Source organism: Chelonia mydas, chromosome 4 (genome assembly GCF_015237465.2).
Source record: "Chelonia mydas isolate rCheMyd1 chromosome 4, rCheMyd1.pri.v2, whole genome shotgun sequence".
In the NCBI taxonomy this organism is placed as follows: Eukaryota; Metazoa; Chordata; order Testudines; family Cheloniidae; genus Chelonia; species Chelonia mydas.
The window spans coordinates 97,331,331-97,346,922 of NC_057852.1; the positions used below are offsets into that span (position 1 = coordinate 97,331,331).

The 15,592-nt window shown below is 46.2% G+C and overlaps 1 protein-coding gene across 4 annotated transcripts in view; it reads left to right on the top strand.

Moving 5' to 3' along the window:
* The window catches only part of PDS5A (PDS5 cohesin associated factor A), a 171,134-nt gene that overhangs the window by 74,494 nt on the left and 81,048 nt on the right, over positions 1-15,592 (top strand). For all 4 annotated transcript variants that reach the window (XM_037897912.2, XM_037897910.2, XM_037897911.1 and 1 more), the window contains exon 9: positions 6,021-6,136. In XM_037897912.2, the coding sequence (XP_037753840.1) occupies positions 6,021-6,136 (116 nt within the window). The remainder of the gene's footprint in view (positions 1-6,020; positions 6,137-15,592) is intronic.

The following is a 15,592-nucleotide window of genomic DNA, read 5'->3' on the forward strand; positions in this document are numbered from 1 at the left end:
GAGAAGGAAAGAGGATGGTCAGGTGGGGGTAGCAGGGCATGACCAGTGGCCAGTTTTTCTGTGCCTTGGAGGTGGCAACCCTATTTATAACTTTTAATATAAATTGAGGATCATGTTATTGTCTTGTGTGGAGTAGTGGGATGATCTAAAAATGGTTATTTGTGTTGTTGATTTTCAAATCTGCCACCTCTCAGAGCCTGGGTGGTTCCGTTAACAGAGGTGAGCCCAAAGGGGATTATGGCATGAAAAAGTTTGGGAACCACTGAGTTAGATTTTGGGCAGCCCTCTTCCCCACCTTGAGGGATCCCTCCCTTCCCAGTATGAGACTCCAGTTATGCCCGGGATTCTGGGCTTCAAGAATTGTGTCTTGCCCCCGGTTAGTGATGTCCACCAAAGGTGCCTCTAGTGCCTTGAAATAGCTCGTATGTCCTCTAAATGCAGTATCTGTTGCTCCTTCCTGCCCTGAACCTATCAAGCATGGGAGTTTATAGTTAGGAAACATCACCTGGAGCATGCAGACCCCTTAGACATAGTCTGCAGACCCCCTGGGGTTGGTGGACCCCTCCCAGTTGAAAACCACTGCCCTCCACCCTTGAGATCAGATGACTCTTAGCACCCAAGGCTGGGAAGCTTGAAAGCCCATTGAGGTCATGGTACCAACCCACAGGCTTCAAAGACTGAGATCATTTCCACTTCAGCACAATTGGCAGAAGCAGGCCCATTGGTAACGAGGAAAGAGAGGCATGAGCCTAGACCAATACGACCTCCCTTACTGGCAAAGGACGGATGACGGTCCCATATACCATCAGCATCGACGAGAGAGAGGGCTCCACATGGTACCACTGTGGAGGACATCACCATCCTGCCAGATCTGGAATCTCCCATCTTATCAGAACCAGCCTTTACAGGGGAAATCCAGACACTGTCAGTCCACAAAGGTTATGAAAGAAGCCGGTCTCCTACTCCCTCTATCAGTCTAGGTATTTCCTCATTGATGATTCCAACGGTACCGCCTTTGGAGATGGAGCCCACATTTTGTTCATCGGGCAATTCTGATATGAAAGGAGGACTGTCATCACCTTCTCCCACTGGAGGTTCATACGTTGGACTTCATCGTCTTCTTCGTCTTCTTCATTATTTATTATTATTTAATACAGGGTATCACCACAACATCAATTTAACCATAAATTCCTCTATTATATTCAAAGGCTGAATGGTATTTATACAGCTGCTCCAAACTTGCCTTAAATGCCTAAGCAATCATAAGTAGTATCAAACACTTACAACAGGACTAGACCTATGAGCTCAAATCCACGTTGGCTGGCTCCAGCTTGGATAAGCAGACACTAGCAGTGAACCATCTAAGAACTTGCTCTCTTATATCTTATCTATTGGACCCTACATGGCTATAGTCACTGCTTTGTGAATTCCTTTCTTTACTAAAACCATTTATAACCACCCATATAATTGGGGCCTCTTCCCAAAGATTTTTCTCCTATCTCATCAATTACCTTGCAGGTCCAGTTTTTCAATTAAGCCACATTCCAAATCCAGTGTTTTCAGTTTAGCGTGCCATATTTCAAGGCCTTTCAATCACTCCTAAACACATTTTACACAAACTGCAAAGCATATATTTTCTTTAGCCAGACTAATTTAACTCTTCGTATGATCCTACACCATGATAGGTGCAAACCTCTATCCGTACAAAGTGCTTCCCTTTGATCTGGCAGCAGCACCTAGAATGTTTACAAAAGTGCTTTCAGTAACGGCAGCACACTTCTGGGGTGACAGTTCTATTGTCTGTCCATACTTAGATTATTGACTTCGGATAGGAAAGTCTCATTGGGAGGTGCATGAACCTCATCTCTGATCAATCTTTGAACATCACTATGAATCTGCGTGAATGTAGAGAAGTCCATTTTAGCTCCAGTACAGACTATTAGACTTCATTAAAGATACTGTAGATGTGATCATGGGCAAAACTTACCTCCCCATGGATAGGTTTCAATCTGTGAACATTCTGATCAACTGGTTCAGAAAGAGCCCCCAAACAAGGGTTCGATCATGCCTTGTCCTCCAGGTCGCATAACTTCTTGCATCTATATGACACCATTGAGGAGGCTCTGACTTCACGGTCCACAAGAAAATGCTGTATGTGCCAAGCAGGCACAGTATGGACAAATTATTTATGCTTCCTCCCAGAGTATGAGACTGTCTAGCTTAGTGGCAGGACAGGGAACAGGTATGTGTAGTTCCTTTTGCTCCACCACCTCCTGAGAAGACGTGAATTATGGATATTTCCCTTGTAGGCTAGGGTGCTCATCTGGATGAACACACAGCTCAGGGAACATGCAAGTCCAGGATGCATAAATCTTCTGGAACTGAGAGCAGTCTGAAAGGCCTGCAAGCAATGCAGTATTATTCATTCATACCCACGTATTCAGGTGCTGTCAGACAATATGACAAATGTGTTTTATGTAAACAAGCAAGGGGGAGCAAGATCTACGCCCCTTGACATAGTGACCTGTGGAACTGGTGTGTTTGTCATCAGATTACGTTATTAGCAGTTCATCTTCTGGGAATACAGAATACCCTAGCGGACAGTCTCAACGGATAATTCTCAATGGAACATGAACAGGAGATCTACAACTCAGTAGTGAAAGACATATTCCTGCAATGGGGATATCTCCATCTTTGAATCTGCTTGCATTACAGAACAAGGAATGCACAATGTACTGCTCCAGGGGAGCACACAATCAGAACTCCAAGGGTGCCCAAGACCATTCTTGGTTCCCCCTCCTCCTCTGTCTTTCATCCTGTCCACCACTCTTTCTCAGACCACCTCACACAGGACAAGGGCAAGATCAGGCATCCAAATCTGAAGCTACTCACCTCATGGCTTAGTTGATGGGTGTCAAACTTAGAACAGAAATATCCAATAGCTGTTAAAGTCATCTTTAACAACAGCAGAAAGGAATCCACCAGAAGGTATTACTTAGCTGAGTGGTAAAGATTCTCTGTTTGGGCTCAGTGTCACCAAATAGCTTCAGAGGAGATGGACATTCCCACTATTTTAGACTGACCATTCACCTGGAAAACCTCTGTTTTTTCCCTTAGCTTCCTGAAAGGCTTGCTCAGAACCTTCCCTCCAATAACTAGACCTGCTCTGACATGGGATTTCAACTTGTTCCTTTCAGCTCTAGCTAAGCTACCATTTGAAGCATTAGCAACATGTTTACTTTCTCATTTATCTTCTTGATGGCCATCACTTCGGCTAGAAAGCTTGGTGAACCTGTGGCCCTTGTGGTCTATGCACTAAGTACCATTTTCCAAATGGATAATGTTTCATGGAGACTACACCTTAAGTTCATCACCAGTGTTATCTTGGACTTCTATATGAATCAGACTGTATGCTTGCTTGTGTTTTTTCCTGAGCTGCAGACCACCAATGAGAAGCAGATATTCCATTCCCTGGACATGCGTCAGGCGTTGGCTTTCTGTCTTCAGAGAACAAAACCCTTTTGGAGATCACCTAGGCTATTTGTGGTTCTGGCAGAATGTATGAAAGGACAAGAGGTATCCGAGTGGATTTTGGACTGCATCTTGCTCTGTTACCAGTTATTTGATACACTCTGTACAGTGGAGGAACAAGTCACTCCGCCAGAGCAAAAGCCACTTTGGTAGCTTTGCTTCAGGAGGTGCCTCTCCTTGACATATGTAAAGCAGCCATGCGGAGTTCTATTCAGACTTTCACGAGACAGTGCCCTGGTGCAAGACTCCTCAGTTGACGCATCCTTTGGGTCCTGCAGTCATCCATCCTCCATCTTGAGTATTGCTTGTCAATCACCGAGTGGAATACACATAGGGACCAGTACTAGAAGAAGAAAGAAAAGTTACTTACCTTGTAGTAACTGGAGTTGTTAGAGAGGCGTGTTTCCTATCTGTATTCCATTATCTGCTCTTCTTTCCCTCTGCTTCGGATCATAGACTTGATTCGCAGTACAGAAGGAACTGGAGAGGTGGTTGGTCCACACCACCCCTTCTGCCTTTGGATCGGAGCACGAGGAGAGGAAGAGCATGGGTGCAGACCAAAGGATACTGCTAGTAAGAATCTTCCTGCCTTAGGGACATAGAACGCATATGTACCCAGAGTGGAATACAGATAGGGACCGCACATCTTAAAACAACTCATTACTGTAAGGTAAGTAACCTTGCTTTTCAACTGTAATAGTCTAGCTAGTTAATACTAATTTATTTTTGTTTTATCTAACTGAGCATAAGATGACTTTTTCAAGAGCAGTATGCAAAATTTTCCGTGGAACTGGATAGGTAGAGAATTTGCTCTTTGTGAGCAAGGACTTTTCATTTAGCGTAGTCAGTAAGAGATTGCAATTTAACTTTACTATGTGGAGGAAAAGAGTGTGGAGAAAGTGGGCTGATAAGTAGACAAAGGGTAGGGAAAACTGATACAAAGTATATGGTATGTTAACAAAATTTTTGTAGCACGATAAGTATTTCTAAGTTATTTATCAGTCTTATAACCAGTTAGAAAGTTACCTGACTTATCATGAAAATACTGAGTATCAGCTGGGGAATAGCTTATTCATCCTATTTTTTTAATTGTTAACATAAAATCTGTGTGTGTTGAAATTGTGAGCACCTTAGGGCAGGTGGTGTGCCTTCTTTTATGTGTTTGGAAAGCACCTACCCCATTGTGGATACAACTGGAAATAAATATTAAATTGTGATTGTCAGAGAATAAGCACCGAGCTGCTAATGATTTTCAATAGGATTTTGGTACCTAACTTCCCTTTGAAAATTGCAGCCTAAATATCTCCTGCTTTGATAATAAACATCTGTTTCACGTCAACATTTAATTTAATAAATGTCTCAAACTTTTCCACACTATATTTGTTAAAGTACATTTTAAAATAAAAATAAACTACATCATTGACTATAAAAAGGACGTTTAAAATTACTGGAGTTATGTAGTACATAAACTACTGCATGTGTATTTTTCTTTCTAAATGAAAGATTACTTGTTTGGAAGTGGACAGCTATCCATCCAGTGACTTCTGTATGTTGGTTTAGTAGGTAACAATATGTTTGCTGTCATTTTTGTCTGATGGTCCTAATGTTATGTGACTAGAGTTAAAGAAAATCTGAGTATCATTATGGAACAATGATACAATCTTATTTTTTGCTTGAAAAACAAATTTCAATTTCATATAATTGAAAACCACCTTTCTTGCTTTATGGCTACCATCTGTATGGCTGAAGCTGACTGGATGAGACTCTCCAGAGTGTTCGTGGAGCTGTGTAATGTGTTAAATTTTGCTATTGAGCAATAGAGGTCTAAAAGTGCAGTTTTTAAAAAAAAAATCGCTTAAAAATGTAATATACTACTGTTAGAAAAAAATTACAGATTTGTTGAATTTTTTTTAATGTTCTCTATCAGTTAGTCTGTTTACCGTTTTTTTGTCCCTGATTCAGGAAGGTACTTAAGCACATACCTAATTTTATCCATGTAAGGCAGTCCATTTGAAGTAATTAGGACTACTCATTCTTAAAGTTAGGCATATGCTGAAGTACCTTATAGAAGTGTGATCCTTCTGCGTATATTATATACTTATATAAATAGTCATTGGTAGGACATATTCAGAGATGTCTAGATTCCGCTATATGATAAACCTATACCAGTAATTCATTACTATAATCTATATTATTAAAATCTTCATAAAGTACAAAATAACCAAGTTATATTAACAATGAAAAACAGATTAATGTCCAATTTTAACTGTCTTAAATGAAATTTAAAGAGTTGGAGGTTATCAGAAATTTTATTTAATTAAATTAAAATAAATATTTTAACATGATAACTCATTGTTGGGGGATGGAGGGGTGAGGGAGTAGAGAGGAATTCTGTATTGTAACCAGTACACGCATGAGAAGTCATAATTTCCTTTATAGCTGCATTTGGACAGTTAATGATTTAACGGTTTATTTCTTTTTGGTTTTAGAGTAATGATGGAGAAGAGCGTTTGGCTGTTGTTCGACTTCTAGCTAAACTATTTGGCTCTAAAGATTCTGATCTGGCAACACAAAATCGTCCTCTTTGGCAATGCTTTCTTGGACGGTGAGAAAACATACAGACCAACTTCAGAATTTTTATTTTTTACAATTGCTAAGTATTCCTAATAGTGCTGTTATTAAGAAACACTTTTTTCCAGCATTTCTCTATGTTTTCAAAAGCTATAGTTAATTTGTTTTTTATTTGGGCAGGAAGATTTGTTACGCATTGTATTTGAACTTTCAGAAAGCCTTTGACAAAGTACCTAACTAAAGGCTCTTAAGCATACCAAGCTGTCATGGGATAACAGGGAAGGTTGTCTCTTGGATCAGTAACTGGTTAAAAGACAGGTTTCAGAGTAACAGCCGTGTTAGTCTGTATTCGCAAAAAGAAAAGGAGTACTTGTGGCACCTTAGAGACTAACCAATTTATTTGAGCATGAGCTTTCGTGAGCTACAGCTCACGTCATCGGATGCATAAAGTGGAAAATACAGTGAGGAGATTTATATATACACAGACCATGCAAAAATGGATGTTTACCATACACATTGCAAGGAGAGCAACCAATTAAGATGAGCCACCACCAGCAGGAGAGTGGGGTGGGGGGAGAGAAAACCTTTTGAAGTGATAATCAAGGTGGGCCATTTCCAGCACATTTCCAGGAGTTAACAAGAACGTCTGATTTCAGAGTAACAGCCGTGTTAGTCTGTATTCTCAAAAAGAAAAGGAGTACTTGTGGCACCTTAGAGACTAACCAATTTATTTAGAGCATGCCATCCACAGCCTCAGAAACAACTCTGACATCATAATCAAAAAGGCTGACAAAGGAGGTGCTGTTGTCATCATGAATAGGTCAGAATATGAACAAGAGGCTGCTCGGCAGCTCTCCAACACCACTTTCTACAAGCCATTACCCTCTGATCCCACTGAGAGCTACCAAAAGAAACTACAGCATTTGCTCAAGAAACTCCCTGAAAAAGCACAAGATCAAATCCGCACAGACACACCCCTGGAACCCTGACCTGGGATATTCTGTCTACTACCCAAGATCCATAAACCTGGAAATCCTGGGCGCCCCATCATCTCAGGCATTGGCACCCTGACAGCAGGATTGTCTGGCTATGTAGACTCCCTCTTCAGGCCCTACGCTACCAGCACTCCTAGCTACTTCGAGACACCACTGACTTCCTGAGGAAACTACAATCCATCGGTGATCTTCCTGAAAACACCATCCTGGCCACTATGGATGTAGAAGCCATCTACACCAACATTCCACACAGAGATGGACTACAAGCCGTCAAGAACACTATCCCCGTTAATGTCACGGCTAACCTGGTGGCTGAACTTTGTGACTTTGTCCTTACCCATAACTATTTTACATTTGGGGACAATGTATACCTTCAGATCAGCAGCACCTTCAGATCGACCATCCCGATGAGTCGAAAGAATAGTAAATATGGCAGGCGACCAGCTTGGCTTAATGGTGAAATCCTAGCGGATCTTAAACATAAAAAAGAAGCTTACAAGAAGTGGAAGGTTGGACATATGACCAGGGAAGAGTATAAAAATATTGCTCGGGCATGTAGGAAAGATATCAGGAGGGCCAAATCGCACCTGGAGCTGCAGCTAGCAAGAGATGTCAAGAGTAACAAGAAGGGTTTCTTCAGGTATGTTGGCAACAAGAAGAAAGCCAAGGAAAGTGTGGGCCCCTTACTGAATGAGGGAGGCAACCTAGTGACAGAGGATGTGGGAAAAGCTAATGTGCTCAATGCTTTTTTTGCCTCTGTTTTCACTAACAAGGTCAGCTCCCAGACTGCTGCGCTGGGCATCACAGAATGGGGAAGAGATGGCCAGCCCTCTGTGGAGATAGAGGTGGTTAGGGACTATTTAGAAAAGCTGGACGTGCACAAGTCCATGGGGCCGGACGAGTTGCATCCGAGAGTGCTGAAGGAGTTGGCGGCTGTGATTGCAGAGCCCTTGGCCATTATCTTTGAAAACTCGTGGCGAACGGGGGAAGTCCCGGATGACTGGAAAAAGGCTAATGTAGTGCCAATCTTTAAAAAAGGGAAGAAGGAGGATCCTGGGAACTACAGGCCAGTCAGCCTCACCTCAGTCCCTGGAAAAATCATGGAGCAGGTCCTCAAAGAATCAATCCTGAAGCACTTACATGAGAGGAAAGTGATCAGGAACAGTCAGCATGGATTCACCAAGGGAAGGTCATGCCTGACTAATCTAATCGCCTTTTATGATGAGATTACTGGTTCTGTGGATGAAGGGAAAGCAGTGGATGTATTGTTTCTTGACTTTAGCAAAGCTTTTGACACGGTCTCCCACAGTATTCTTGTCAGCAAGTTAAGGAAGTATGGGCTGGATGAATGCACTATACGGTGGGTAGAAAGCTGGCTAGATTGTCGGGCTCAACGGGTAGTGATCAATGGCTCCATGTCTAGTTGGCAGCCGGTGTCAACTGGAGTGCCCCAGGGGTCGGTCCTGGGGCCGGTTTTGTTCAATATCTTTATAAATGATCTGGAGGATGGTGTGGATTGCACTCTCAGCAAATTTGCGGATGATACTAAACTGGGAGGAGTGGTAGATACGCTGGAGGGGAGGGATAGGATACAGAAGGACCTAGACAAATTGGAGGATTGGGCCAAAAGAAATCTGATGAGGTTTAATAAGGATAAGTGCAGGGTCCTGCACTTAGGATGGAAGAATCCAATGCACCGCTACAGACTAGGGACCGAATGGCTAGGCAGCAGTTCTGCGGAAAAGGACCTAGGGGTGACAGTGGACGAGAAGCTGGATATGAGTCAGCAGTGTGCCCTTGTTGCCAAGAAGGCCAATGGCATTTTGGGATGTATAAGTAGGGGCATTGCCAGCAGATCGAGGGACGTGATCGTTCCCCTCTATTCGACACTGGTGAGGCCTCATCTGGAGTACTGTGTCCAGTTTTGGGCCCCACACTACAAGAAGGATGTGGATAAATTGGAGAGAGTCCAGCGAAGGGCAACAAAAATGATTAGGGGTCTAGAGCACATGACTTATGAGGAGAGGCTGAGGGAGCTGGGATTGTTTAGTCTGCCGAAGAGAAGAATGAGGGGGGATTTGATAGCTGCTTTCAACTACCTGAAAGGGGGTTCCAAAGAGGATGGCTCTAGACTGTTCTCAATGGTAGCAGATGACAGAACGAGGAGTAATGGTCTCAAGTTGCAATGGGGGAGGTTTAGATTGGATATTAGGAAAAACTTTTTCACTAAGAGGGTGGTGAAACACTGGAATGTGTTACCTAGGGAGGTGGTAGAATCTCCTTCCTTAGAGGTTTTTAAGGTCAGGCTTGACACAGCCCTGGCTGGGATGATTTAACTGGGACTTGGTCCTGCTTCGAGCAGGGGGTTGGACTAGATGACCTTCTGGGGTCCCTTCCAACCCTGATATTCTATGATTCTATGATTCACTGCTATGGGTACCCGCATGGCCCCACAGTGTGCCAACATTTTTATGGCTGACTTAGAACAACGCTTCCTCAGCTCTCGTCCCCTAACGCCCCTACTCTACTTGCGCTATATTGATGACATCTTCATCATCTGGACCCATGGAAAAGAAGCCCTTGAGGAATTCCACCATGATTTCAACAATTTCCATCCCACCATCAACCTCAGCCTGGTCCAGTCCACACAAGAGATCCACTTCCTGGACACTTCAGTGCTAATAAACAATGGTCACATAAATACCACCCTATACCGGAAACCTACTGACTGCTATTCCTACCTACATGCCTCCAGCTTTCACCCTGACCACACCACACGATCCATCGTCTACAGCCAAGCTCTGCGATACAACCGCATTTGCTCCAACCCCTCAGACAGAGACAAACACCTACAAGATCTCTATCAAGCATTCTTACAACTACAGTACCCACCTGCGGAAGTGAAGAAACAGATTGATAGAGCCAGAAGAGTTGCCAGAAGTCACCTACTACAGGACAGGCCTAACAAAGAAAATAACAGAACGCCACTAGCCATCACCTTCAGCCCCTAACTAAAACCCCTCCAACACATTATTAAGGATCTACAACCTATCCTGAAGGATGACCCAACACTCTCACAAATCTTGGGAGACAGGCCAGTCCTTGCCTACAGACAGCCCCCCAGTCTGAAGCAAATACTCACCAGCAACCACATACCACACAACAGAACCACTAACCCAGGAACCTATCCTTGCAACAAAGCCCGTTGCCAACTGTGCCCACATATCTATTCAGGGGACACCATCACAGGGCCTAATAACATCAGCCACACTATCAGAGGCTCGTTCACCTGCACATCCACCAATGTGATATATGCCATCATGTGCCAGCAATGCCCCTCTGCCATGTACATTGGTCAAACTGGAAATTCTCTACGTAAAAGAATAAATGGACACAAATCAGATGTCAAGAATTATAACATTCATAAACCAGTCGGAGAACACTTCAATCTCTCTGGTCACACGATTACAGACATGAAAGTTGCTATATTACAAGAAAAAAACTTCAAAACCAGACTCCAGCGAGAAACTGTTGAATTGGAATTCATTTGCAAATTGGATACAATTAACTTAGGCTTGAATAGAGACTGGGAGTGGCTAAGTCATTATGCAAGGTAACCTATTTCCCCTTATTTTTTCCTACCCCCCGAGACGTTCTTGTTAAACCCTGGATTTGTGCTGGAAATGGCCCAACTTGATTATCATGCACATTGTGAGGAGAGTGATCACTTTGGATGGGCTATTGCCAGCAGGAGAGTGGGGTGGGAGGAGGTATTTTTTCATGCTTTGTGTGTATAAAAAGATCTTCTACACTTTCCACAGTATGCATCCGATGAAGTGAGCTGTAGCTCACGAAAGCTTATGCTCAAATAAATTGGTTAGTCTCTAAGGTGCCACAAGTACTCCTTTTCTTTTTGCGAATACAGACTAACACAGCTGTTACTCTGAAATCAGACGTTCTTGTTAACTCCTGGAAATGTGCTGGAAATGGCCCACCTTGATTATCACTTCAAAAGGTTTTCTCTCCCCCCACCCCACTCTCCTGCTGGTGGTGGCTTGTCTTAAGTGGTCGCTCTCCTTGCAATGTGTATGGTAAACATCCATTTTTGCATGGTCTGTGTGTATATAAATCTCCTCACTGTATTTTCCACTTTATGCATCCGATGACGTGAGCTGTAGCTCACGAAAGCTCATGCTCAAATAAATTGGTTAGTCTCTAAGGTGCCACAAGTACTCCTTTTCTTTTTTGGTTAAAAGACAGGAAACAAAGGATAGGAATAAATGGTCAGTTTTCAGAATGGAGAGAAGTAAATAGCCTTGTCCTCCAGGGAGCAGTACTGGGACCAGTGCTGTTCAACATATAGTCATAGATGATCTGGAAAGAGGGGTAAATAGTGAAGTGGCAAATTTTGCAGACATTACAAAATGACTTAAGATCGTTAAGTCCAAAGCAGACTGTGAAAAGGTACAAAGGGATTTCACAAAACTGGGTGACTGGATAACAAAATGGCAGATGAAATTCAGTGTTGATCAATGCAAAGTAATGCATATTGGAAAACATAATCCCAGCTATACCTACAAAATGATGGGGTCTAAATTAGCTGTTAACTCCAAGGTCTCTTTCTTGAGTGGTATTGTGGATAGTTCTCTGAAAACATCTGTTCTTCTTTGAGTGCTTGCTCATGTCGATTCCTTCTAGGTATGTGCGCACCCATGTGCACAGTTGTCGGAGACCTTTGCTGTTTGAAGAGCCTGGGAAAATCTGACATAAAAGAGAAGTGTTGCATCTGTAAGAACTTTCGTCCCAGGACACAGAAAGAACGCAAAACTCACTTGATGGCCCTCCTCATGGAGACCGCTCTATGTCTGGCCTCGGAGCCGTCCCAGCCAGATACAATGCCCAATACTTCAGCCTCGGTGTGCAGTGCACCCCTGGCACTGGGCTTGTCCCACCACTGGTTCCCTTTGCTGGTACCTAAGAAGAAGGCTAAGAAGAGGGACCCGACGCCGAGCAAGCCGGATCAAGGAGCGTTGGGCAAAGCACCCTGCTTGGGCTGCCCGCCCACACCAGAGCTGCAAGGGGGATCTGCCCCAGGGAGTACCACCCCCCCTCAAGGACCCGCCACCCACTGTGGGGAGTGGTAGGGGACCCAGGCTGATGGCACAGGTGACGCTTTCTCAACTCCCGGCGCCCGGAGAGCAGGAAGTGCTCCCGCCGCAACTGGTACTGCGTGCAGTGATGGACCTGCTAAGGCTCCCCGCGAGGGCAAGCCCACCATGAGGGTCTTGCACGAGACAAGCGAGCGCCATTGGTCTCCGGAACCAAAGCAGAGCCCTGTGTTGCCATGCCCTTGGTCTCCGCATCAGCCCAGGTCACCAGTTCGCCTTTACGGGTCGTAGACACTGTGCTCCTGGTCTCCACCCTTGCACCGGGACTCACCTAGAGAGAGACGCTGCTTGTCCCACAGTCAGCACCAGTTGTATTTGTGCCAATGGTCAATGTCACCAAGACCTCAGGGATGCTCCCCAGCTCAGCGTCGCTCTCCCTGCTCCTGGAACTGGTCGGACTGTTCCCAGCACGAGTCACCTGCCGCAACAGTTAGCCGCCAGATCCAGCTCTCGATGACCCCACACTGGTCATCAGAGGAGGAGGACTTCTCCAGCACAGAGAGGGAGTTTATCGCACCCCCCCGCCTAGGCAGCAGCATGACTGGGCTCCGGAAGGTACATTCGCTGTGGTGATGCCAACTTGGCAGCAGGGCCAGTGGCCGACACGATGGCCCTATTGGAGTGCCTGGAGCATGCCTGTCATGCTGTTGCCGCAATCCTGCCAGTCCTCGATCGCCACATTGGACAAAGCAAGGTTGGTATTGGTGGCACCAGGCTCGATGCAGGACGTGCTGGTGGACACAGTGGTGGAGGAACCAGTGCCCACCCTGAGACCTCCCTGCCCAGTGGGTGACGGTGCCCCAGGCCCTCCCCCGATGCCTCCAGTCATTCTCCTCCTCTCCGGACGAGGCAGTGGCGGGGCCCTCCAAGGCTAGTCCACTGGATGACTTCAAGGAGTATCATGCACTGCTCTGTCAGGTGGCCACTAACTTGGGGCTCAAAGCGGAGGAAATGGCGGAGCTGGTGAACACCTTGTTCAACCTGCTTTCCGTGTCCACCCCAGCATGGGTCGCACTCCCGGTGCACAAAGGGGTCCTGAATATTGCCCCGTCTCCATCCCGCCCACTTCCAAGAGGGCGGAAAAGAAGTATTTTGTCCTTGCTAAGAGATTTGAATACTTACACACCCACCTGCCCCCGTGGTCATCGATCATATCGGCAGCCATTTAAAAGGACCAACAGGGATCAGCCAGTTCCATCGCTAAGAATAAAGAGGCCAAGAGACTGGACCTGTTTGGATGCAAGATTTATTCCACGGCCAGTCTCCAGTTTCGGGTGGCGAACCATCAGGCCCTCTTGGGGCGTTATTATTGTAACTTGTGGGATTCTCTCCTTAAGGTTATGGACACTGTGTTCCAGGAGGCGGCCCAGGAATTTGGGGCTCTGGTGGAGGAAGGTACCGTGGTAGCTCGGTGCTCCCTCCAGATAGCCTGGGTAGCCAATTCAGCTACCCGAGTGGTCGCCTCAGCAGTGATCATGTGGCGCAGTTCGAGGCTCCAGACTGCTGGCCTGTCCCAGAAGATGCAGGCCTCCATTCAGGACCTCCCGTTGGACAGTTGGGCTGTTTTCCAACCAAATGGATGCAAGACTGCATGGCCTAAAGAACACCTGAGCAACACTCTGTTCATTGGAGATGCATACTCCTCGGCCTGCACGGCAGCTGTTCCGGCCTCCCCCGCCACCAAGGCACTGGCAGCCTCGGTAGGGGCCTGCGAGGAGAAGGGATGCAGGGTTTAACTGCCGACTCCCTTCATCCACCCACTCACTGGTGTAGTCTATCCCGGCAAAACACCCTGGGGACCAGAAGCGTTCATTTTGAGGGTGCGCTTGGGAATGATGCATCTGTCACCTCCCTGGATGTGTCCTGCTTTTTCCTGAACCACCTCCACCTCTTCCGTTAGGCCTGATCAAGGGTCACCTCGTACCATTGGGTGTTAGATGTAGTGTCATCAGGCTACATCCTCCACTTTACGTCCGCTCTTCCCTGTCCTCTTCGGGGACCATTCTCACGAGCAACTTCTCGTTCAGGAGGTGGACAACCTACCGCAGCTGTAAGTGGCTGAGGAAGGAAGGTTCCTCAGGAAATGAGGGGGAAAGGGGTCTACTCCCGCTATTTCCTAATCCAGAAGACGAAAGGGGGCCTACGTCTTATTCTGGACCTGCAATGACTCAACAAATACCTCAAGAAGTCAAAGTTTCTCAAGATATCCCTGGCCTCCATCATTCCCTCCCTAGATCCTGGCGACTGGTACGCCGAAAGATGCTTGTTTCCATACCTCTGTCTTCCGAGGACACAAGCGTTCCTGTGCTTCATGGTGGGCCAGCACCATTTCCAGTTTATGGCGCTCCCCTTTGGCCTATCCTCAGCTCCCAGGGTCTTTACAAAATGCATGGCCGCTATAGCCACTTACCTGAGATGCCCGGCGGTCCAGGTCTATCCTTATCTCGATGATTGGCTCATCAAGAGCAGATCGTGGGATCATGTGCAGAGCAGCCTCGATCTAAGCCTGTTAGTAAAGGAGAAGTCAACCCTTGTATTGATGCAAAGGATAGAATTCATCAGGGCAGTTCTCGACTCCATATGGGCAAGGGCGTTCTTCCCGGAGCCCCATTTCTGAGCCATGTCAGAAGTTATCTCCCGTGTGAGGGATCATCTGCTCACCACTGCCTGTATCTGCCTAAAGTTGTTAGGTCATGTGGAGGCCTGCACATATGTGGTCTGCCATGCCCAGCTTCACCTCCGCACGTTGCAGGGATGGTTGGCATTGGTCTGCATCCCCAACAGACACGACCTGGACCTGGTAGTCAAGGTGCCGGACTCTGTCCGAGTATCCCTGGCATGGTGGCTGGATCCTGCACCTATCCTTCAGGGAATTCCCTTCATGGCCCTGTCCCTGTCACTGACTCTGGTGTCTGATACCTCAGACCTTGGATGGGGAGCCCACCTGGGAGAGCTCGTAGTCAAGGCCGCTGGTCAGCGGTCGACTGCTCCCTCCATTTAATTGTCAAGGAGCTCAGGGTGATTTGCCAGGCCTGCCAGGCTTTTCGATCCCAGTTGCAGGGCAAGGTGGTTCATTTCCTGACAGACACCACCACTGCGATGTTTTATGTCAACAAGTAAGGCGGAGCCACATCCTCAGCCCTTTGCCAAGTAGCCCTCCAACTCTGGGACTTCTGTGTGCAACATGCCATTCATCTTGTGGCAGCGCACCTCCCTGGAGCCAGGAATGTTCTGGTGGATCACCTTAGCAGGACCTTCTCGTCTCACCACAAGTGGTCTCTCCACCCTGAGGTGGTCAACAAGATTCGAAAGTGGGGGTCTCCCCGG